This window comes from Wasmannia auropunctata, unplaced genomic scaffold (genome assembly GCF_000956235.1).
Source record: "Wasmannia auropunctata unplaced genomic scaffold, wasmannia.A_1.0 LD335888.1, whole genome shotgun sequence".
NCBI lineage: Eukaryota > Metazoa > Arthropoda > Insecta > Hymenoptera > Formicidae > Wasmannia > Wasmannia auropunctata.
Genome location: NW_012027002.1, coordinates 828,203 through 854,757, shown reverse-complemented (window position 1 = coordinate 854,757; position 26,555 = coordinate 828,203). Strand labels below are relative to the sequence as shown.

Here is a 26,555-nt window from a genome sequence, read left to right as displayed (position 1 = left end):
GTAAGTATACTTACGTATGAGATTTTATTATAATAAAATATCATTGAAAATAAAACATGAAATGCTTATTATGATAAGAATTTGATATAAGAAATCGCAAGAAATAAAGAGGAAGCCGCGGATCTTTCTCTCTCTCTCTTTCTCTCACTCTCACTCACTCACTCTCTTTCTCCTTCTCTACCGGTGCCAATGTCTTTTACCTTCGCGTTCCATGTCGTTTCCTCGCGGAAAATGTCTTTCCTTCCGCGTCTGCCTATCTTTGGCTTCGCAATCACAAATGCTACTTTCGATGATAGCTTCAATAGGATGATTTAAAGCCTAAATAGTGGTTTGACCGCTCGATATATATTCCGACATTCTTGAATTGACGTTTCTAGATTTCCAAAGATGTTAAGAAGAGAATTGAATTGCACTGATCATTCAGTATGTAAAGATCGCCATATTCAAGGGGCACAGGATCTAACGGTTCAAGGAGCTAGAGACTTCGCAGGTTGGGGAGCGCTCTAGGTTCCTAGAATACAGCTAGGATAACACAGCATTCCACTTCTTGCGTTCGCTTAACCCACGCGATCCGATTTATAGATGGCAATCTATTACGGCTCATTTTTCCCCGTCGACAATATGTAATGACTTAAGGAAATGAGATTTTGAAAATCGAAACCTCTCTTCTGGTAAGCACCATGATCGAATGATGAACGTAGGATGCTCAATCATGATGTTCTGTTTCTTCTTTTACACTGAATCGACGGGATTTGCGGCTGACAGTACTTTACTATAACTTGTTCATCTTGGTTCATCAAAGATCTAACGGTTCGAGATGTTGAGGCTTTGAAAATCGAAGTCTTCCTAGGACGGCACAATCAGAATGGCGCACGGTACTGCATTTTTTTTCCTTTAGCACGAACTGTGCGCGAATCGCGGACGCGTCTTGGCTCGCTCATCTTCGCTTCGTTCGCCGTTCGTTGCAACTGTACTCTCGGCGCAGACATCTACATTGCTTGCGTCGCATCGTTGCGTGGCTATCCTCTCGTTTCTTCCTTCAGGATCCACCTGGACGACGCGATGCTTCTTTCGCAGCTGCAATTGCACGCGTCACCATTTATAGACACGAGCCGATTGTGTACATGTGCTCGCGAGCGCAACAAGGTGGTCAAGCGGCCTCCTTGCGTTTCTTTGCAGGTCGCGGCACAAGTCGTCCATCGGTCGACCCAGCGCGAGGCGCCAGCAGAGAAATTACTTTTTCCATTTTTCTTTCGCTGTGAACGAGCGTTTGCGCCATTTTCATAAATTGCGCGCCGATTTCTTTGACGTGATCTTTTGACATGACAGAATATATTTATAAGATAGAAGCAAATTTAACAATTGCATTTTTTATTGTTTATTAATAAAAATTTTATTATTTAGATTTATTTAGATTTAAATTGTCTGAAAATTTATCCTTATTATTTTAAATATGTATATAATAAGATAGGAAAATACATTTTCTTAATCTTAATTAAAGTTAAAATTGGTACGCTGAAAAAAATATAATGATTTGGAAATGCGATGGTGTTACGTTTACATTTTGTGAACGAGAAGGTTGATGCCTACGCATCCGTTCGACGCATCGATACATCGTTGACACATATCCTGAGTCACTGTGCTTCCCGGGTGTGATATGATCGAAGACACGCGCCGCATTAAAAAGATTACGCCGGCGAAATACAACGTGCATGTTAATGTACGTGCAGCGAGTGCACACGTGATGCAACGCAGCTGCTTTTCCACGCCCATCGATTCTTCCGTTCCTTTTCTTTTTGGGACAACTGAAACCCCTCGACCGTTCCTGTCGAGGAAGCACGCATTTCATTAAATAGATTTTATGTGGCATTTCCGAATGCGGCGTGGATAGAGATAAATTGCGCTCAATCTGTAAGTTTTCGCAAACGAGAAGCATCAAGATCTCTTCCAATTGGTGGTAACTTAGAGCGGCAGGCGTGTGTTAATAGTAATCCAATTGCTATCCCGCATGTTTTGCAATCATCTTACCCGTTACACAATCTTAAGAACGCGTTGCAAAAATTAATGAAGCACGTGCAACGCAGAATCCAGTTCAGTGAAGCATAAGCGACGAAATAGAACAGTCGCGTGGTATTCTTGCGGATTGCACATACATACGTGCACCCGCTGTTGCTGCTGCTGCTGCTGCTGCTGCTGCTCCAGGTTCAGTGACATCACGCACGCATATGCGTGACGCGCCGTGCGCACCGTTATGCCCATAGCCTGCCCCATAGCGCCCACTGCGGAAGTATCGCCATATTACTCAGCGGTACGACATATACGCGACGATCGGCGCCCATGCTGATGCACCAAGCCTATATATCCGCAACCACGCTCGCCGTTAACCTGCGAGCATTCGCGATCGTCAGCGCAGCGGCCAGATCGAAAACTGTTTCCTCCTTTTATATATATATATATACATATATATATTTTTGCATGATTATATCCACGCACACGCGCTAGACATTTCTGCATCTTCACAGCTTGATTAGAAAATTATCTATATTTCAAAGACGTAAAAGTATGTAAAAAGACGTATTTTAATTTTAAAAAATATATATATAAATACAGGGTGAAGCACCTAACTCGATCACCTTCCATTACTTGTAAACTATTTGTAATTTGAAAAAATGTTTTAAACAAAAAAGATGTATCGGAGAGAGGGGGGATTTATAGTATAATTAGTTTTTTGTTATTTTGCTTTTTTTTATCGAGAACGTTCAGTCAGTTTTAATTTTTTTAATGGAATATGTAACGTTTGACCCTACAATTCTAAAGAGCAATGCTGAATAAAAAACTATTAAAATATATAAGTTTAAAAATGAGTAATTACTAAGATATTCTTTAAATCATTTTTAATGTAAGTAATGCTTAGAATGTTTATTTTGAATCAAATGTTCTCACAGAATTTTTCCTGCAAGAACTTGCATATTTCACTCTATTATTAAATTTCATCATTAAAGCACTTGCACGTTTAGCATATCTCGTTTCTGTGAACGAAGAATCTGTATAACACTTATTTGACTGATTTCCGAATCCAAACACGATGTGTTTATAAACTAGATATCTAGTCTAGAGCATACTAGAAATTATTGCTACATAATCCGTAAAAGTAAACGTAGCAAGTGTCCGTAACGATGAAATTTAGTAATAGTGAAAGGAGATATAGTTCTTGTTTGTATTGCATGCGAGGAAAATTCTGTGAAAGTGAAATGGACAATATTTTAAGCATTATTTACATTAAAAATTATTTAAAGAATGTCTCAGTAATTAGTAATTTTTAAATTTATATATCTTAATAGATTTTTATATATAAACGCGAATATATAGATTTAGTGCAATAGTATGGGAACCGATTATTATGTATATATATTATACTGCTGAGTATATACATGTGTGTGTGTGTGTGTGTGTGTGTGTACACACACACACACACACACACTTTTTTATTTATTAAGATGCATTTGGTTTGGAAATAGATAATTTTTAATCAAGCTCCAGAGATATAAACAGTGTCTAGAACTTTTGACGTCGTGATCATGCAATAACGAAACTGATAGGAAGCAGAGAGAATCTTGAAAGCAGTAAAGCGACGGATGAAGTCGGCGACCGGTCGCTCAGTGCCAAGGACACGGACGGTAGACAATGCAGTCTTGGTTGCCGCGAGGAAGCAACCTCTAATTATGCTCCTGCTTGTTACATTTTTATCTGCACCTCTCTCTTGTCTACATGCATCGTTGCACGTTACTATTCTATTATAGCGAGAAGAAAGAATTACGGACCGCCTCGATACAATGCAAACACCCGATGATCTCATTTACATAATTGCTAAAACGTACTCATCAGCCAAGGCGGAAAGTCATGTAATTCGCGCGATAATTAAGCAAAACGAAACAACGCCTACGGATTTAAGGATGCGACGCAATTATTTCTTCCAACGTCGTAAAATTTATCATACGAGCTAATCATTTTTTTTTCCGTAAAGGTCGTTGACCATCACACGCAAGTATTCATCCGTATATAGTCCGCAAAATTATTTTCGGAACACTACTATTTTGACGTTCTGTAAAATTTGTTAGTAAAAATATCCTATGCATTTCCAAATTTACTTTACATCCAAGAAATTAATAATTTGTTACGGTGCTTAAAAGACAAAAACGACACGTGCGATAGCTTTACATTACGATCCATTAAAAATAGATGCTAGGATCATGGTGTATTCATTGCATATAAATGTGCGTAGCTGCAGGTCGCTACCCGATTTCAAGGAAACGCCATCGTCTGACCTCCGTCGTCGCGGCCATTACATTCGAGGTCTGTCCGAGTTCGTAGCCGACTAAGAGAGCGTGAAGAAATGTTTTGGCGAACCTCGCACGTAAATCTATTTCACGGAGAGATCAAATTATAGTTAATAATTGCCGATTAATTAAAGAACTCTCTCTTTCGGATACATATATCAGCAATTTATGAGAAATGTAACAAAATCATGAGATTGTTGTAGATATCCAATATTATTTAGAGAGAGATTGCATATTTTTAATTTTATTTTATATAAATTTATAAATGTCAATATAATATTGTGTTCGTTGTTCTACAATTATTATAATTAATTATTATGAATTATACTGTACACATGCACACACGTTAATGGTAATTATATAATATTAATTACGATTTATTTTCAATTGATAAAAGTGAAATAGGCAGGGCTACGAAACGTTCGCATAATTCAACATTTTTAACTTCGATCTAATAACGGCCTAGATTTTGTGCTAGATATACATCAAAAGATTTTCTATGACAAATATTACAATATCAATTCCTGTAAACATGATATTTTCGTTAAAAAAATGAATTGTTTGAGTAACTACCTCGAACTGATCGCACAAGGAAATCGATGGAGCAATAATTTATTTTTTTCCTGGGACGCCAGAGTAACCCTTTGGGACTGTTAATCTTATTGAAATATATCGTAAAATGTCTTCATAAATATCAATGTTCATTTTTATGTTATGAACTTTATTGCTCTCTAAAAGTATAAATACTAACTTTCACCAGTGTATGTGAACAAACAGATAAGAATTCTGAAATGTAACAGCTAACGTGTTTCATCATTGACGCAATAATTTATCTTTTGTGATGAGCATAACAGTGTCATTTCGGGTACTAACTTCACTCCTCTTCTGTTTCCATATCTTTTTTTGTATATTATTAGACAGTCAAAATGACAGTGAAAAAGGTGATTCATAATCAATTTTACTGGGATAAATAGCAATTTAATAAATAATATAAAAGTAAGTAAAAATAAAATAATTTGTTTTAAAGTTTATTGATCAAAATATTTGACATTCGACATGAAAGAATCATTCATTTAAATCAATAAGAAAGATACATTTGGTGTTTATTTCAATATTTACACGAAATTCTTTCATTCTTATTGCATACTTCGAGAGATTTGATAACTAGTTTAATATCGGGTTCGGTTTTATCAGCAGTAATTCAATGCGACTTAAGAAAACCGATAAACAGTCACGAGAATGCGATCAGGACACTGAATGTAATTTATAATGTTAGAATACCGACACTAACTTGATCTCTTGTATCAGCCGATTCAGCGGATACGTCGAGCCGTCATCACATTTTTCGCGCAAACATACACGTGACTGTCAGTGTTTCGTTCCAATACGATGAATACGAAAAATCTTGATGATAATTTTTTAAATTAAATTACGTTTCGCAATTAACGTTCTTGAAAATCGTTACGAATTATCTGTCGGATTGATGAGACAATGACAAAGGTCATGGCGTAAACCTTCACGCGGGAATCAACATTTTCCGCGAGAATAAGACATATTACGAAGAAACAAAGCGGCACATGCCACAAAAAAGAAGAGAGAGGATAGTCTTATACAGTATGATGATGGAGAAGAAAGAGAGAAAAGAAGGAAAGAGCATAGGGGAAAGAACGTGATATAGAGAGGAAAGAGCGAACGAGAGAGAGAGAGAGAGAGAGAGAGAGAGAAGTAGAAAGAGATATAAGAAGAAAGACAAGAAGACAGCAAGAGGAAGAGAAAGAGAAAGAATGAGAGAGGGGGGAGAGAGAAAGAGAAGCAATGCGACAGTCACTACGTTCGCGGTTAGCTCGAGCGAGAGGGCGCATGGCCTTGGCCGCTGCTGCGGGGTAATTCAGTCAAGGTTTCGGCCGATGAACTTCCTCCAACGGGAGGAAGGAGACTCCGCCGGCCGGTCGTGGTAGGCATGGTAGGGAAGACTCGGACCAATCGTGCGATCGCGGGGCCCGCCGAGCTGACGGCCGATTGGTCAGGCCCGTCGCGGCCACGACAGCACGGCACACTGCGACGGGCCCGCAGCGACTTGTCAGTGACCTCCAACGTTGAAAATACGATGAACTCTCTCGGGGGGCCCTGTAAGAGAGCTTACGGAGCAATGTGTTGAGTGTCCTCTACTACATACTAGGTAGCCAGGGCGTAGACATTGTAGATGGTCGAGGCAGCCTGATAGCCTGGCAGCCGAGCAGGCACATCAATCCCTCCCCTCCACCTCCGACTTACTCAGAGTAAGGGCTGCACGGCCCCCAGGTAACCAACACTCGGCAGCGCCGAACAAGAGTCAGACCAACGCGAACCTCCCTCGAGCGAAGACTTACTTTCACTCTCTCTTCAGGCTACTATCCGCTCGTGTTCAGCTCCGCTTTCAATCCGTCGCGTCGTCCGTCGCATGCTTCGCTGAAACGTCTGGCCGTAACCTTTGCATATAGTCGCAAGATTGGGCCGATTGTTCGCGCACTTCGAATAATATTCTCGCAGAGTTCTCGAACAGGAGTTGCACATGGACGTGCGCGTGCGAATCAATATTTATTGGTGATTGGTCAGTGAGCGTAGTGACAGTGAGAGCGAGATGAGAACAAGTGGAACAATATTGTAAAACCTCTAGGACTAGATATGAATGTGAACTTTTTAATCGTTTTCTCAGTGCAGTGTTGTGAGCAAATGGATATTACCTCCGTCTAAGGAGGAGAGTGTTAACAGCGGAGACTCTTCCGTACAAACATGATTCTTACTCCGGACAGTAGCGCGCAGGACACGCTGGCCACATCACCCGAATTACTAATTCCCAGCGTATCCTCGCACGATTCCCGCGCGTCCAATGTGTCGTGCATACCCAGTCAGGGCATGTCTAGTCCGTATCACGTGATGCAGTTAACAGATATTCGTCATAGTCCCAGTATGCCGACGATGGATTCAACTGTTTCGTCCGCGAAACCCGAGCCTGAGCTCAACATAGGTACGCGTATTTCTTTTTCTTTTTACAATCAGCGAGATCACGACAAATAATACAGTTTGCGAGCTGGCGTGCGAGCATAAAACGGGTGGGATCGCGATACCGCGACAGTGGGTGAAAGCAGAAAGTTGTAATGCGGCGCGATGCTGTAACCCGCTACACGCGCGAGAGAGGAGAAAGTGTTCTTCTTTCCCTCCCACCTTTCTCTCGCGCAGCGCGCGAGAGGAGAAGCCGCGGGAGAGGATATTCGTTACGACCTGCATTAACGAAACGCGCTTCTCTCGTTTGTTACAGAATTCGACGGGACCACCGTGTTATGCCGGGTTTGCGGTGACAAGGCATCCGGTTTTCATTATGGAGTTCACTCCTGCGAGGGATGCAAGGTGAGTACTGGCACCTCAGTTGTCAATTAAGAGCAATCTGATTCCTTTGGCTATCGTCTCTCCGAGGTTTTACGTTTCCTTTGTCTGAGATTTTAAATCGGAGACGAATCGGAATCTAATCTCGCATGAGCGATCGGAAATGCCACGTGTTTTCGCGCCAAGCGATTTCGATATGTAAATTCGTCCCAGTTTGTCAAGAGAATCGATTTTACTTTACTGTAAACATCGATTGATTTATAATCGGAAAAATAAAAATTGGAAATAATTTAAAAAATTCAACTTACAAAATGAAATGCACGGTATTGAGAAATTAAAAAATCATAAGAAAAGAGAATATGATCAAAGATTCTCTTTAAGATTAACACAAGATTAACTTTCAAATTGCTTAAAGAATTCATAGATTCTGAACTATAGGTATGTTATATTCTCTTTTATTTAAGAATATATATATCGAAATTGCGGATGCGCGGTGCGACCAGAGAGTGAATGTAAATATGTGAATGTAAATGCGTGATAGGTGAGACCAAGGCTACGTAGGAGCTGTCGACCAAGCGCGAGATAACCTTGGTCACGCGGAAATCATAAGAGATTTGAGGTGATCCTTGAAGTTATTTCACGACCCGGTAGTTTCTCCACATCAGCAGAGAATCTCGCGAAGGCCTCTTTCAATTTACGTATTATCAGGGCCATCGTGATAATCGTACGCATACTTTTTAACGGCTATAAATGATCGATGCATCATAGTTTAAAAGCATCAATCATTTTCTTATAGACTTTTGTCAATGTCGGTCCTGTTTTTTTATGCCACTTTTGTTACAAAATTTACAATTATCTTTGACAGAAAGGAATATATAGTTAGGTCGAAAATGCAGATTTTTTTACCACCGTATAGTATTTCCGTTTCAACAAAATTCACGAAAAGGTTCGACGCAGGTAAGCATGTCGGATTCTTTTTCGCCCTTTTTAAGTCCTTTTTCGTCTCATTGGTTTCTCATGTCAAGCTAATGTTCCATCTAAATTTGTCAAGCAAGACTTACAAAGATCAAAGAATTTTGAAAAATGGCAAATCCAAGGAGTTACTTCGCATTTTTATTTGTCTTCCTGTACGTGTTGCGAGAAATATGAAATTTTCCTTCGTCATGAGAAACTTTTAGAGCTGTCTAAATTATATTATAACCCGCTCGGCATCTTCTTTTTTTTTCGTTTCATTTGTACGCGTCGACTCGGCCGGAAGCGAATAGTAGGGTCAGCACCGGCTATCGACGCGTTTTAGGAAGTGAAGGAACGGCGCCACTACCCACCGCCGGTTTTACCACCTCCATAACCGCGCATCACGCGGTGGAGGTGGTCTCGCGCTACCAGGTACCGTGCAACGCTCGCAGATCGACTTAGACCACTCGCGCGGCAACTTCGTACCATCGTACTTGCCACTATTCTCGTGTTTCACACTTATCTTGATTCTTTTGAGATATATTTATTTGTATAAGATATTTTTTATTTTCGAATGCAATCATCACACGGTTTATGCAATAATTATGTTTTTTACAAGCCTGTTGATACATATATTACAGCGCACATTTACAATATAAATTATTAAAGAGAGTTCAAATTATTAAAAGAGTTCCTCCCTCTCTTTCAATATTTATAAATTCATCTAGTTTATACATCTATTTTCGTTTTGCAAAAGTGACTATATGAATGCAAAAACGCATGAAACATGAATTTGAAAATTAGATTGAATAGAATAATAGTTGTAACCTGTTTGAATCTCTTTGTGAAAATATTTCACAATACGCGAATAATTTGTTCTGGTAACCTTTCTCATTGGAATAATCGTATAGAAGTAATGGAACCGCCAATAGAGACATCCCGCTGCGGGGAAACCAGGGCGGAACCCAAAAGAGAGGAAATGAAAGAGAAAGTTTGGCCTACCGAAAAAACCAAGATGATGATTGCAACCGCGGGGAAGCGAAAGTAATGAAAGGATCTTTCGATTCATATAGCACAGCGGCGGCAGGTACTTCTGCTTTCGTTGCTTCTATTGCAGGCACAAAAAAAAAGAGAACTATATCGACCGCATTCTGTATGAAAACACCTGACTAAGGGTTTTTCCGTCTCTCCCCCGTCTGTATCACCCTCCTGCGCCTCTACGCTCTCTGTTCCGAATGGTTGAAATTCACTGAGGAGACTAATCGCTCGGGCAGAGAGTCATGGCCCCCGACTGGTTGACTAGGTCAGTAACTTATAGCCACAGCGCCGTAAGAGGCACTAAGCCGAACGAGTCTCCACCGAGTGACCTAGCCGCTAGCGGTAGAGCGTCTTAAGGTACTGGAAGAGGGGCCTGTGGAAAGGGAAGAGAACGCGGAAGAGTGTTGGATATCTTTAAGACTAGGTCGCTCGGTCACACCACTACACAGTTGCACTATTTTGCTCTACTGTCTCATCAGAACGCTACTTTTCTCTCCGCGTCATAACTGCAGTACTGAAATATTAATTCCGCCAGAGAAAAAAACTTGCTGATGTAACATGTAAAAATGTCATATGACTGTCAAAAAAGTCAGTATGATATTTTTGTATACTTTGTATTATTTAATAGATTCGAAATATTTCAAAAATAGAACAAAAATTATATGAAAAATAAAGAAGAAGTTTTAAAAACTGTCAAGATTCAAAAATCAGGAATATCTAAATCTTTTTCCAATATAAGAATAAATCAACTCAAAAGCTATGATAACAGTACCGAGTATCTTCTATTTTACTGAGGAATAAAGCTTCTCAATTTATTAAAGGATCATGCTGAAGAATAAAATAGATGCAGTACTTTAAATATTTTAGATCAATTTGGAGTTAAATCGATTGCACGGTTCGAGAATAGTCGAATGGCGCTATTATCGCTGTACTCCTGCGATCATAACGGTACATATCACAGCGAATTAGATTCGAAATAAATATAATTTTCACGATAGTTTTTCATTACATGTTTTGATTGATTTATAAAGTGTATAATTTGATCGTTAAACATCTTTCGTCTTATGTTAAATTCGAGCTTTTAAATAGAAAATGTTTCATTTCGAAATAAGAAAAAATAGTAAAAATAGCAAAGTTTGAGATATAAAACTTTAGCAAATGAAAAAAACTGAACTGAACTGTCGTTGAAGAGTTGAAACTGTTACGTGGTCAATTTTCTCGAAGGCATTAAGAAATTATTATTTCAGGGAAGAATAAAACTTTTTTTTCTTAATAGTGGAGCTCCTCTTTAAATCTCCGCGATACAAAACAATCGGTGGAGGTGCACGTCGGTGCTTTTTCCGGAGGGTTGAAATCAGGCGACCGGTGCATTAACCCTCCGGTCGTCGACCCTCCGAGCCAGTTACGTCACTCTCCCTCTTCCTCCTCCTCCTTCTCCTCCCTCATCCCGCTGCCCTCACCGCACACCCCCTTCCCGCAGGGAAGCCTTCCCCCACTCTCCCCTCCTCTCTCGGGTAACCGTCATTTTTGACGTCGTAACGAGTCGCGATCTCATTTTCATTTGATTGCGCGAGTATTTCGGTGCTCGCTTGAGGTTACCGACCCCAGTGCATCTACTTTAGAATCGGGTCAGCCGCTTATTATCGTGGTAGGTGTTCGCTCGACGTGGTATTTGTCCACCGAAGCGGGAGCTCTTCGAGATAACGCTTCCCCGCAGGGCGAAATCGGACCGCCGTAATTTTTACACCCGATAAATTCGTCCCGCGAAATATGATATCATCAGTGAGCAGTATAATGGATAACTGCTGCCGTTCAAATATGTGCGTCACTCCGTCTGATGCATTAACGAGCCAATGACTTGTGGAAGGATTCGGAATTCATAAGGGTGAATCCCGTTGCGTGAATTAAACAATCATTTGTTGATAATAGATAGATCAAACAGACATTTCCAGAAAGAGATTTCTACAAATAATTCTTAACTATTTATAAATTGTTTCACAGGGTGTTTTATTAGATCGTTCCATAAATATCAATATATGACCGCGATATGATTTGATAAGCCTCTCATTTGCGCAAGATCAATCAAGATCTGTACCTGACGTTATAACTAAAACTCGCCGTTATATCGCCTGGTAGTATCAGCAGGGTACAAAACTGCGCGCACGGGAGCAGCCATCTCTGACCTCTGCGATCGACTTTACCGATATCGATGCCCGGGCAACAGAACGGAACAGCAAATTCTTGGGGTCGTAGGAGAGTGCTAGAACGAGCTAGCGCGCGGTTAATGCCCCCGAGCAGAGCGGAGAGTGTCGCGACTGTTGGAGCGGCGCGCACGCGCACGCGCGCGCGTTACGTACGTCACCGTTACTCCGTTTCGCGTCCTCCTCTCTCCCTCTTTGGCATCAAACCTCCTACTTTTACTATGGTACCTCACGCCCCCACTCTCCTCGCGTGGTAGCAGATACGCTCACCTTCCCCTACCGTCCCTCAGACAGATCTCGCCGTCCCTCTTCTCGCTTCTCTTCACCCCCTCCCCCTCCCCCTGTTCGTTGCAGCAGTCGCGCGCTCCGGTCGTTGGCCCCGCGACCACATCGTGTGTATATCCCACACTCTCTTCATCTATATATGTGCATGTATATGCAAGCGTGTAACGCGTATACAACCCTGTATCACCGTCACCGACCGACCAACGTCTCCTCTGCCAGCTACTAGTGTCGTAGCTGCACTTCCACGGAAAATAAAATTGGAACTTCAACGACCGCCGGCCAAACAACGACGGTTCCACTAAATCGCGAAGATAATCTTCGCGCGATTCCACATCACAGATTGGAGCCGAGAAAATCCACGATGTCGAATTTTTATCGGTCACACATTACCGCGCATTGCTATGTCGCGTGCCCCAATTTCAATTTCAAGAAATTAAAGAATTTGTCATACAATTCTTTTAAACACGACAGTCTGTGAGGAGATACTGTAGTAGTAATTAATTTCTTTAATAAGGTTTTGCGGAAATGAGATTTTTTTCTTATTGCAGAATTGAGAACGGAGAATAACAGAACTTTCTCGACCCGGCGAAAGTTTCGTTTGATTCTTCTTTCGACGCATTTTTTCTGAAACTATTGTTAAATTCAGCGCACACTGTTGCAACTGTTAGGCAAAAGATAACATTTCTATTATTTCTACTTGTATTTAAAATTAGCCATCCTATTTATATCGCGTTAGATTTCGCAGAAACGCCGAATTTAATGAGATCTAAAATCATTTTCAATAGAAATAAAATATTGACTATAAATTCTCTAGCCTCGCTCATGAGGATTTTAAGAATAAGACGCGTGCGCAAAAGAACATTCGCAACTTGAGGTAGCGCGCGAAGGTGGTCGCCCCCTGACCCGTCACGGGCCATGCACGGTTCGAGAGATCGATGCACCGCATTCCCCCACACACCTCCTCCTTCACCCTACGCTCAACGGATTCCCGCCGACCGAGAGGTTCAACAGGGGTTGCTGGCTTCGTCCGGGCATCCACGATGATAACTCGGCTGATGGCCCGACAGCATTTCGCTGTAATTCCAATGATTTTTTGCAAAAAATTGTCTTGAATTAGACTTTTAGGTCCACGAAAGAATGATTATTAAAAGAAAAATGTAATTATTGAAATATTTTCATATTCATTATATTCCAATATTTTTAATATGATATTCGAAATACATTACAATAAACTAAATTTCAAAGTGAATCTTAATTGTAAAATTTAATTATTAATTGGTGGATTATCATCTCATTTGAAATGAGATACCTCCTCTCGAAGGATCGAAGATGTAATTCACTACCGAACTCGACCGGTTGAAATGATCGAAGGCAATGAGGCTTAACATTGGCAACGCTGACAGTTCATTGACTTGCATCAAACGCTCGGGCCGATTGACAGCCCGGGCGCGGAGGTGCAACGGTACATCGTTCTCTCGATGGGCTCCGCACGAAGTTGAGGTAGGCGAGGTCGCGCGTCTGACGTCACGGCGGAGTTACTCGACGACGAAGCATCGCCAACTTTTCGTATGCGTACGTGCTTCGACGCACACCCGTGGCCGTCGACGCGACGACGGCGACGACGACAGCATGACGAACACAGAAACATATAAAAGCTTCACGAAGGGTCCCCCACGCGTTGCACATTACGTAATCGTCTCGCGAGGTCACTGACCGATACACAACGGGAAGTACCTTCGCACTAACCTACCCCTTTCCCAATTTTTATTCATTCCGAACTCTCAGCTTCTTCATCAGTGTCCTCGTAGTGATTAACGAGATAAACCCGATAAAGATAAAAATGGCAGATAAATAAACAAGGGATTTGTACATTCACGCTTATTTGCGAGTAGGTGGATATTAGAGGAGTACGAACGCGAGGGTAGGAACCTCGCGAGAGGAGGTGGAGGTAGGGCAGGTCGTTCGGAGAGGGTGGCTCCTCCGGTCGGTAGGTGGGGAGGAGGGAGGGAAGAAACCCGTTAGTAGAGCGCCCGCGAGCCTCTATGGTAGCGTTCGTAGTAGATACGACGAAGAGGACATCATCTAGGGTTCACTCCGGTGCGAGGGAGAGAGAAACTGGGAACTGGAGAAAGAGAGAACCCAAAGAGGGAGACGGCCGAGGAGCGCCAGTCCGCGCAAGGGGGACTCTCACTTTCACGCGGTGAACTGCGGGTGAACGTCCGGGAATTAGGTCACAGTGTCCCCCACCTCGGTACGCCAGAGGCAATGTGCCGAGGCTCTATGTTCTCTGTGCTAGAAAGAGCCAGTCCACAGCCAAGCTTCGATACAAACGGTCGCTTCTTTCCCCTACGAAACTCGCGTTGTACTTAGGTACCGCGCGTCCACCGTGGCACCGTGGAGCCGAGTACCCACGGAAAGAGACTCCACGCGGGTTTGGTGTACGCGAATTATCGTGAGGACAGTGACCGATGCGAGCCGCCAAAGATAGGTTTGCTGTTTTCGCCGAGAATACTCTCACCTAGGTAGCGTCATTTAGTTTCGAATTGACGGCAAGTGATAATCATTTAATTAATCCGCGCGAACCAAACGGCGTTGGTGGTTTGTCATATCCGTTCGGTTCGTTTAGACACCGTGCAATTTTTTATCTCAGCCGGAGTGAATTAATGGGGTGCTTGTGCGAATGTGATCTGGCCGCCCCGCGTTCGGGGACCGATTGCTCATCGGGGTCTTCATCGGACAGTGACGGTCAGATTGACGAGGGTTTTGTTGGTGATTCGCAGGGCTTCTTTCGTCGGAGCATCCAGCAAAAGATTCAGTATCGTCCGTGCACCAAGAATCAACAGTGCAGCATCCTTCGAATCAACAGGAATCGCTGTCAGTATTGCCGTCTCAAAAAGTGCATCGCCGTCGGCATGAGTCGTGATGGTGAGTTTTTTCAATATTTTATGCATGAGATTAACTTTAGCGCTTTAAATAAAACTTGATGATAAATCGATTATTGTTGAAAGAAATGTTACGAATTAGCTTAAATAATTTAATCTAGGACCTTTATCCTAAACAGTAGTTAAAATACAACAAGCATTCTAAAGTGTAACGAAATATATCGTTTAGATTCAAAAAACGCTATATCTTCTGTAAACATATTCGCAAGCTTAGCGAGTTCTTTTAACCAAAATTAGTTGTCACATTAATTAGATAAAGCGCCGCGTATTTTTCCCGTCTTCTTTCGCGTCATGTTCTTCGTAAAAAGAGTTTCTAAAATTTAGTTTGTCGGGTCATTGACCGTTTGCGTAACATCGTTCCTCGCGACACGATGGAGTGTCGCAACGGGCGAAAGTGGCCAATTCGCCGTTTGAGAAAGCAACGGCGATTATCTTTCAATTGGCGTAATCAGATCTTGCTTTCTTTCCGACGAACTGATAAAATCCCGACCGCTTTTTGCCGAATAATCGGTAACGCAGCTGCGCGGGATGCTGCATCTAGCATCTCCCGCCCGGATCATTGACCTAGGTCGTCGACATGTCGCGCGGGCGCCATATATATATATATATATATATATACGTATCTCGTCCTTCCGACAAAATTAGAATGCGCTCATCTCTAGATAGCTATGAAACTTTTTATCAATTTTTGTGAATTAATTCGCGTTGGTGCGATTTTTCAATAGTAATAACTATGATGATTCGAGCGTGTATTCGAGAATATAATCGATTTATTCATCACAAACGACAATGCGCATGACATGAAAATTATCTTTCGTCTTTAAGAATCGGTGTGAAAAAGTACGCCTGTACCGATATCAGCGCGATTCGCGGGGTCAATAGACGGCCGTTGCTCGTCTGGCGGGTGACTTCGTGTCCGTAGAAAGAGTACCGCTACTCGCCGCTACGTCCCCCCCGGTGACCCTCCCACCTTCTTCCATCCTCCTTTCCCAGCACCGCGCCTCTCCGTCGCCGTCCTTCTCGTTTCCCCACCTCGGGGAACGATCGTTGTCGCTTGCTCGGCTTCTTCGGTCGTGGAACGCAAGCATCCCCCACCGACGGCGATGGCGCGCCGTCGCGTGGCGCTACACTCCATGCGGAGACCTCGCGAACTTTGCTTCCTAACTACATTCCCCTTCCTCACAATACTCTCCTCTCCTCCATCAACCTCCCCCTCTTTCACATCGTCTGAATTCACCTGGCTGGTAGGCGCATGCTCCCGTCGCTGCGTCGCAGGCTACCGTCTGGCCAGAGCTGTACGTGACTAACTGGTCATAACGCTTCACGCCTCGCTACGGATAACTCGTCATCGTCATCGTCATCGTTATCATGACCGGACGCGTTTCTTTCATTTTTGTTGCGTTGTACCTTCAATTATTGACAAATAATTACAAATAATGTTGCAAAAGACATTCCTAAAGACAAGATTTGACTCTGATATGAAATTAAAGCAAACTAGTGCGACACTGATAACTTCAAATTAGGAGAACAAACATGTTGAAACTGCGCTTTTAAATACTGCGCGTGATCAGGTCACTGTATCCTTCACATAGAATACTTTATTTTTTTTTTAAATATAGTACACTGCAGGATTATTATATCAGATGCGATCTTAAGTTAATATCCCGTTAACAGCTCTCGTGATTAGATTAATTCTATAAATAAAATCAATATATACAAAACTTTCTTACGATTCGAAAGATGAAAATCAAATGAGTAGTTCATTTTAGCTTATAAGACCGTCTCGTCCTCGACATTAAAGATCGATAGTCCGCAAATAGATAAAGCTGGCTATCGACAGCTGGTGACAGAGCAGGTAGCTAGCAAGGGGTTGCACAAGGCCGTCGAGGGTAAGTTACCCCCGACAAAGGAAGTTCGCATCTGCGCATAGAGAAATTCAACTATCTCTCTCGCTCCCCGCGCCGGGTGCTACGGCTTGACGCGTCGTATATTTGCTCGCTATATAGTGTATATAGGTCGGCGGTACGCCTCGTGCGGCTGTCGCTGAAACCAAGTTCAAGGCCAAAGGCTCAGCAAAGGCCACATTCGCGCGTGATGGTGGGGGTCGTTGATGGTTGAATAAGTGGAGGGGCTGTTGAACGCAACCGCGGAACATCACTCAGTCGGCGGTGATGCTGTCTCGTGTTTGCACGCATACTGCGGTCGCGCTCGTTTTTCAAACTCTGAGCGGCAAACCTCTCCGTCGTAGGCACGCGCTATCTCGCGCCGTGCGATCGCTTGGAGTGACCCGCGACTCGCGAGTCAGCCAAGAGGATCGTAGCTTATCAGTCAAGAACGCGCTACGTTAAAGTCAAAGAGCCCCTCGCGTACCGAGTGACAACCACAGTGTCAGTCGGCAGTGATCTGGTGCTGATAGAGAGAAGTCAAACCACGTGCGTGAAAGTGCGACAGAATCGAAAATTAATACAAAATTTAACGGTGTTGCGTTTCCCTGAACCGTCATGGGAGACGAGTTACCGATTCTAAAAGGGATCCTCAACGGAGTAGTCAACTATCACAATGCACGTAGGTGTCACTTCGACAACGATATAATGATTCTGACACTCGAACGGTTTCGATAGCGATCGAACGTTTAGCGTACTTTCTAATTGAAGATTCGCAACGCGCAGCGACGGAGTAGCAGCGGCTTGTGCGCGCGTGAGCGCGCGGGCACTTTCATCTCTCCCGCGAGAAAGTCGTGCGCTTTCCCCTCTGACTTTTTTTCACCTTTGGCGCGAAACCATATCTGGTGTGACGGTACTCACGCTTTTGAATAGCCGTCCGTTTTACCGTGGTCGAGAGTGGCGTTTCTTTCGAACTCTCTCGTACATCCGACGCGAGCATCACGCGAATGCCGACATTCATTTCGCGCGAAGGTCATCTCGCGATAGCGGTCGGGTCCGTCGCATGATTCACCCATTGATCGTATTAACTATTTATCGTCGTCCTTCCTTTTGCGTGCGACACACGAGCTTCAAATCAACATACGTCTAACCCCTCGATTTTGCTTATTTTCTGATTACAGCGGTACGATTCGGCCGCGTGCCTAAGCGTGAGAAGGCCAGGATTCTGGCTGCTATGCAGCAGAGCTCCCACAGCCGTTCTCAGGAAAAGGCGGTAGCAGCCGAGCTGGAGGACGAACAACGTCTGCTTACAACCGTGGTGCGAGCCCATATCGACACATGCGACTTCACCAGGGACAAAGTGGCCCCGATCCTCGCCAGAGCCCGCGAGACCCCCAACTACACCGCGTGTCCACCAACCTTGGTAAACAAGCTCGACCTTTCCTCTTGACATTGACGCGGGTTACGCAAGCCATCTCGCTTTGAGATTTGAATGGTCGGCATCTACGCTGACGTCAATAACTACGCGGGCCTTGGGCCGTCTTGATCTTTCAAGCGTTCTACGCGGAAATCGCGCGAGAACCAGGCGACCTCGGCTGCCGCGAAAGAGGAAGCGAGACCCGACGAGAGCGCGTAAATGTTTCGTCTCGTCCCGTCCCGCCTCGTCTCGCCACGCGAGGACGCCTGGTATGCTCTTCCGAGTATCGACAGCGACATAGGCGACCTTCGGTATGATTTAATAATTCGTTGCCTCCTGATCTTGGAATTTCGGTTCCTTTTGTTACAGGCATGCCCTTTGAATCCTAATCCACAGCCGTTGACTGGGCAGCAAGAGTTACTTCAAGATTTCTCCAAAAGGTTTTCGCCAGCCATACGCGGTGTCGTGGAGTTTGCGAAGCGTATACCTGGATTCAACCTACTGGCACAAGACGACCAGGTCACTCTATTGAAGGCCGGTGTTTTCGAAGTGCTGCTCGTGCGACTTGCTTGCATGTTCGATGCTCAAACGAACAGTATGATTTGCTTAAATGGCCAAGTGCTCAAACGAGAGTCCATCCATAATAGCAGTAATGCGCGATTCCTAATGGACTCCATGTTCGACTTCGCCGAAAGAGTCAACTCCTTGCGATTATCCGACGCTGAATTGGGACTGTTCTGTTCGGTTGTGGTGATTGCCGCCGACAGACCTGGGCTTCGCAATACTGAACTGGTCGAACGTATGCACAATAAGCTTCGAAACGCTCTACAGACGGTACTAGCACAGAATCATCCTCAGCATCCCGACATTCTCCGTGAGCTATTAAAGAAAATACCCGACCTAAAAACTCTGAATACCCTCCACTCTGAAAAACTGTTGGCTTTCAAAATGACCGAACAGCAACAGCAGTTGCAAGCTCAACAGCAACATCAGCAGCAACAACAAACACAACATGTTATCACGCCTCAACAACAGCCGCATTGGCCAATGGAAGAAGAACCACCGGCTTCCTGGGGTTCCGCTTCGGACGTAACATTGGACGAAGCGGTGAAGAGCCCATTGGGTAGCGTGTCGAGCACCGAAAGCACCTGCAGCGGCGAAGTTGCCTCCTTGACGGAATACCACCATGTAGCACCAACCAGTGGACACCATGCGTCAAGTGCGCCTCTTCTGGCTGCCACCTTAGCCGGTGGACTCTGTCCGCATAGACGACGTGCGAACTCTGGCAGTACCAGTTCGGGCGATGATGAACTTCATCGTTCTACCATGTCGAAGACTCCACAACCGCCGCAATGTCGCAGTTTTCGCAAGCTGGATTCACCGAGTGATAGCGGAATTGAGTCTGGTACTGAGAAACCCGATAAACCGGCTAGCAGCAGTGCCAGCAGCGCCCCCACATCTGTGTGCTCGAGTCCACGTTCGGAGGACAAGGAAGTCGAGGACATGCCGGTGCTAAAGCGTGTACTTCAGGCACCACCCCTGTATGATACCAACTCACTGATGGACGAGGCTTACAAACCTCACAAGAAGTTCCGTGCTTTGCGCCAGAAGGACAGCGCCGAGGCCGAACCGGCCGTGATAGTCAATCAGCACACGCAGTCTCAGCTGCATCTGCATCTAACTTCGCCACCAGCGCGTAGTCCGCCCACTCAAACGGCGCAACCCCAGTGCCCGCAGACCGCGAGTTTACTGAGCAGCACGCATTCCACCCTCGCGAGAAGCCTGATGGAGGGCCCGCGGATGACGGCAGAACAAATGAAGCGCACGGACATCATACACAACTACATAATGCGGGGTGAGGCCAGTCCCAGGTCACCGACAGCATCCCCGTCGCCCGCGGAGCAATGTGCATCGACGACTACCGTGACTACACGCTCAACGCAAGGATCTCAGGGTCTCCTACAATGCGCCACCACGAGCTATTCGAATAGATGGCCGGCCACCTCGGTGATCACAACGACGACAGGTGCGCGACAACAGCAACAGCAGCAGCAGCAACAGCAGTCTTCCTCGGATTATCTCGCTGTTATCAACTCTCCGGCTTCGTCACCGCGGTACCTCTCCGCGGCGGCGACTAGTAGTACGAGCACGAGTCCGAGACCGACGTCGAGTACGGCGGCTACGCTGGTGTTATCGGGCTGTCCGAGCAACATGATGGAGCTACAGGTCGATATCGCGGACAGCCAACAACCGCTAAACCTGTCCAAGAAGTCACCATCCCCGTCACCGTCACCCAGACCGCTCGTCGGACCGTGCAAGGCCCTCTCTCTCGAAGCGTAGTGTTCTCGCAAGCTTGAGTGATTTCCCGTAACACGCACTGACGTGCGCGCGCGCGAAACCGGGATGTTTGATCCACTAATCATCAACCGGCGGAAATTCGTTGTCGTGACGCGATACAACCTTCCCCGGCCCTTAACTGGAAACGAAAGTGCCAGGACGCTCTGAGCGCGTGACAAACCAAATAATTTATTAATTTAAAACTACTTATCGCTAAAAATCGCGCGAGAAAGGAGGTGGAGGTTACGGAGGAACGGACAGGGTACATCTCCGTGTATAATCACGAGGAAGACAGACGTTCAAGTGGCGAGTTGTTTTCTTTCGAGTGCGCGAAATGACGATGGACGGGACGCTTGCACGAAAAGTGCCGATTCGATGAAAGCAACAGTGCCGCGTAGGAGAGCCACCTATCCACCTAAAACTACCTATCTACCTGTCTACCTACCTAAAAACCTATCTGCTCTAGGTGTATATCTAGAAGATAGAGCATCTGCGATGAAAAAAAAAGAAAGGTTGAGTGTTACAGAAATTAATAATCTATCTACATGTGATAATCATGGAAATCGCGCATCCTGTACAGTCTCCACCTCATTCATTGATCATCTACTCTACTATAATTATTAAATATTATAAAACTAATTAATATTATTGTAATATGTGTAAGGTATCATAACCGTAAAAAATTATCATTTCGTGTACGTGTAGAAAAAAAGATTCGTATGATACTCTTGTGCGAATGCTGAATGGCAGGCATGGAATGAATGGGAAAATGAGAGAATGAATGACGGATGAGCGTGCTTGTGCAAATGAGTCGGGGCAAATCGAAAAGCTTCTTGATCGCGGTGGCAACCGAGAATGAAGAATCGCGTACGCGATTTTAAGCGTTTTGTTATGAGACTGATCGGCCCGCCGCGGCCACCAGTTTGCAATTACCGTACCTTTATATTACATGTCGTGTCTCTTCGTCGGGAAGACGACGCGAGAAGTAATTATATCCTCTAATCGCGTCGTATAGCGAGATAGGTATCGTAGGCCCGCTTAAACGCGTTATACAATATTATGTGTCGTGTGTGCATGCATGAAAGTCAGATTAGATAGATCGAGACGGGATTGCGAAAGAGAAAGCGAGAAAGAGACAGAGAGTGAGAGACGGAAGAGAAATGATAGAAAGAGGGAAGGAAGGAGAAAGAGAGAAGCCGCGAGAAACGCTCGAGCAAAGCGAAGTTTCGATTTTTAGAACGGCGAAACAGTGTAAATAGTAGATTCGTAAGGCTATGTCCTGGTAGGCGCGAGTGAACCTCTTCTGCTTCGAAAAAAAAATCGTGAGGAAAAGTTAAAAGATACGCGGCGGGCCGCCGCCGACGTGTTGTTGAGACGCCCGCCCCGCCCCCTTTCCTTTAAACCACCCTGCATAATCCCAGTTCCAGCATGAACATCGCATCGAAAATATGCATACACTTACAGCACGCTGAGTTGCGAGCGAGTAAAACTGATCTTGAGAAAACAGTTGTAGAAACATTTACGCCCCCCTTTCGAGACGGACTAAGTTCTCTTGATTCGACCTAGGAGCTCACTTTAACCACGTCCGCCTTGAGTTTTATATTAGCTCGGTCGTCAAATTAACGATTTAAATAGAGTTGCAATGGAGTTCGGTCAGATTAAAGGGAAGCTAGTGTTCGTCAAGAACGGCGCGCTAAAAGCACATTCAATCTTCCGGCTAGAAATATAGCCTAGCCAGAGTATTCCTAAACATCCACTCCCCCCCTTTCCCCAGCTTAGAGGCCTCTGTATTTATTGTACCTAAAGAGAGAATGCATTTCCTTCGCCGTGTCGCGTGTACCACATCCACCCCGTTTGTCTGAGCGAGTAGAATCCTTCTGACTATCCTTACAAGAACACTTATATAACACACATAAAATGGACACATTTACACACGACAGCGACACATATGCACACTGAGCGACCACTTATTCTTGTCCTCCCCCCCCCCTCTCCCCTCCCGCAGACAAAACCTAGCGTTGATATTCGTAATACTTGTTATGCATAAACTACACATAATTATTATAGTAAACGATACATAAAGTATGATATATTTCCCTATCCATTAAGAAGAAGAATACAAACACAGCTGTTGTTTCTGGTGGAAAAAAACGAAAAATATGGATAAAATGTACTCTACTACAAGAAATGCAGCCCCGCATATTGCCCAGTGAGCACGTCATTTTGTACGCTTGGGAGTTGTGAGGTCGTCTGAATAAACATTGTCTGGTGAATTATATATAAAAAATATTGTCTTCTTATTTACCTTTAACTCCATAGCCTTCCGAGTTTTCCAAGATATCTAAGATCTTATCCGATGACACACATCAGTTCTATTCTTGTTTATTTTATTCATATCGACATAATAAAATTCAAGTTTACTAATTAGTATTAATATGAATATCTTTGGAATTAATACTGCTATGTAGATATTACACTGCTACGTATATATTAATTTAGGAGGAATTATTTCTAATTAATGTAATTATTAGATACGTGTGCAGTCATTCAATTTATTAATAATCGGACTTAAAAAATTTTTTTCTATTTAAAAAATATATCTTTACAAAGAAAGCAATTTATACTATTTAACTTTTAAAATTCTTCTTTGACTTGCGCGATTTTGTGATCATATATTTGTTGGAACTGGACATCCTGGCGTTTATCTTTTTTTGATGATACCTTGAACTTTTACACAGCCTTGGTAAGTATAATATTTAAATAGAAATACGAATGAGTTATCGAAGACACCGACTCGATTGTAACAAAAGACTCGAATCAAAATTGTCGCGGGTTGCTACATTCTCAATTACGATTGTTCAAATTTCGATTAGATCGAAAAAAAAGGTTGTTCATTTATTTCTATACTTGCCTAATTATCTATTTTATAAATTGAACACCGTAACAGATATGTTAGAGTTAATTGTAACAGAAACGCGCGAGCAATGGTGGGCCTCTAATTGTATAATTGTTTCTCGGAGCTTTTTCCGCATGGAGCTTGATACGCGATCTCCCTCGTTGATCCTCCGAATCCGCCTACGACGAGGTGCAGCATAACAGAAACGGTAACCACCCCGCTCGCGTAAATACCTACATTGGAGGCGCGTGGCGCCCCGTGGGCGTCGGTTGCCACGCAACCTAGTTCTCGCTAACGTGAACTGTCCTATCGTGAACTCTGCACTTCGCCTCCACCGCATCATCATGTCGATGCGCTTCATCATAATTGCTATGTCACGCGAGGGCGTTTATATTTTCGAATAAGGAGGGTAACACAAATGAGCTATTAGCTAAAAATACCGGCTAGATTGGGAAACTAATTATCCCTCCTGATTTAGCTACTATATGTTCGAATTTGTCTCATGAGAGGTATATTACGGCACGATTAGCTTCGACTCTCTAATAATAAATACACGTATGTGTAATGAACGTTATGCTTTGTCCACATAGTCCATCCACATAGTATGTGGCGCTTATTTATCTGTTAAGTTACTATTTATATACTTGACATCGTGTATAAATCACGAGTGTGAGTTTTATCCACCGTGCATTCGTTACCGAGATGAATCGTGAGACTGCAACGAGCCGTTAATCCGCGTTAATTCTCAGACGTCAGGGAGTATATCTCGAGCTATATTTCTACCATTCGTCGGTCAGCGTATCGTCGAGCCACGGATTAAGCGGGCAAAAAGGAAGACGCGAAAAAGAAGCTGTCGGGCAGAGATCGACTACAAGTCGTCGACTAACAATAAACCGCTGGACAGAACTGTAGAGCGCAATGCGGTTAATCCGAAGGTCGCTCGTTAACCTGCTAGCGCTTGCGTTATGAACTGTACAACCGATGCAGGAATTAAGTATACAAAAATATTGACTCATAAATAACATTATTTTGCCTCTATTTACAATTCTCTTTCGAACACACGAAATAATATGTTCTAAGTTCCAAACGATGCTGAGCCCATTCCTGTTTCGACCGTCTATTAGCATCGAGAGACGAATAAAAATGATGAACATTATCAGGTTTCAAGTACTATTCATTTGTCTCGTTGTCTCTGTTCCGTCTGTTGACATAGGGGGAGAGTACTAGCACAAGAGGGGATGCCGATCTCGTTGGATGTGTCTGCGGCCTCGGCCGGAACCTTGAACGCGCGCTCCTTAGCCGAGACGTAGAGTGCGAAGGCTTTTATGCGTGTGGAAGGGGGGCGGGGGGACGGAAGTGCGGGGGACGCGGGGGCTGGATACGCGACTCGTAATGTGAGGGCGTCCTGGAGGCTGAAACCCAGTCTGGGAATGTACTCTGCTTGTCCAGGGACAGCGCGCATTCTATCGAACACCAGTAGAAGGTAGCCTCGAGAGCCGCGCACCGCACGCCGTTGGTGGGATTCCATCGCGAAGACAATGCCCGCCATCGTGGCTTTCCGATAATTGGATTCTAAGTATAAAGCCGGCCCACGAACGTAAATCGCGAGCGCAATCGGGATGATTCCCGACAGGTTTACTCTCGCGAACTCCTATTGTACGCTGCCACTAATTAGACCATGTAGAAACATTTTATAAACAAAATTAAACTGTCAAATTCGCCGATTATACATTCACATTTTTGACTTTTCAAAGAATGAATCGCAATCATAATATATTGTGATTCTATATTTTAAAAACTATTTCAGAAAAAAGGTGAATGTATGTGTGTTATTTGTATTAATTTTTTTTTATAAATTCATTATTTTATTTCTTTAAACAATGAAAACAGAATGTTTGTTTGTAACATCATTTCGACATCATTTCTTCTGAAGCGATTAGATCGCAATTCTACGGTTCTTTCATATTACTTTCGTATTTACTGTATGTATAGAATAATAATACCGATGCTTTCCTTTATTAATTTCGAAACGCTCTTCCGGGTTAACGCACTTTCGTCCTTCGGCGTCTTATCCCATCGACCTCCGCCCTTTGACGATCCCCATCGCTCCTTCTACGCTCCAATTTTCCACGTAGCAAGGTCGCGACCCTCGCGAAAAACGCACCATCCTTCTACGTACGAAGTAAGCTAACAGCTCGCCCTGGCCCGGGTTTTTTCACCCCTCACCGACCCGAAAATTTACGAGCGATATGGCCTTCGACCGTCTTTAAGAGGCACGTGCGTTGCCTCATAGAAGCCCCCTCGCGAGTCCCTCCCCCGTCGATTCTCGAAGGTCCTTTCAGTAAATCCCTTAGGGTCGAATTCGCGTACTGTAGGTCTCATCGCAAGATTTTAGGTGTGCTAGAGTCACTTTAATTAAATTTACTTTCGTTAAATTCGATGTGTACGTGGGAGTCGTATGTGTGCATGCGTGCGTGCACACACATATAATTTACAGCATTCAGAACGTCCCCTTCATCCATAGTGCATCTTACGATTTCGCTAATATAAATATTTAAAATAATTAGAAAATACAATTGAGAAAACAATTTTTTAACCTAATAATTATGATTCGTTAAAATTTAAATAATCATATATACAAAGTGCTTTAGTTTTCTTTTATGATAAATTTCTTCCAGTTATGTGTATTTAGTATGTCCCTTTAAATTCAAATTCTTAATTTCCGATTTTAGGAAATAAATGATGAAAACTGAAAAAATATATATAAATTCACACTAGCTCAGACCAAAAAGGCATTCTTTTACTTACAATTAATTACTGTTATTCACATTTATTGGTCTAGTGTCACATATTAAAGAAATAAATAATGTCACCTTTTGCCACATTGTCCTCAGAATAGAAA

At 43.7% G+C, this 26,555-nt stretch overlaps 1 protein-coding gene across 4 annotated transcripts in view; it reads left to right on the top strand.

The window, feature by feature from the left end:
• Positions 1–23,044, top strand: part of LOC105455630 (nuclear hormone receptor E75) — a 54,767-nt gene extending 31,723 nt beyond the window's left edge. For 2 of the 4 annotated variants that reach the window (XM_011699096.1, XM_011699097.1), the window contains exons 2-5: positions 7,636–7,724; positions 14,959–15,103; positions 18,185–18,426; positions 18,790–23,044. In XM_011699096.1, coding sequence (XP_011697398.1) covers positions 7,636–7,724; positions 14,959–15,103; positions 18,185–18,426; positions 18,790–20,760 — 2,447 coding nt within the window. In that variant the 3' untranslated portion in view covers positions 20,761–23,044. Of the gene's footprint in view, positions 1–6,672; positions 7,345–7,635; positions 7,725–14,958; positions 15,104–17,253; positions 17,686–18,184; positions 18,427–18,789 lie in introns of those variants that run through there. The other 2 variants (XM_011699095.1, XM_011699098.1) reach the window with 2 other exon arrangements.
• Positions 23,045–26,555: the final 3,511 nt, after the last annotated feature.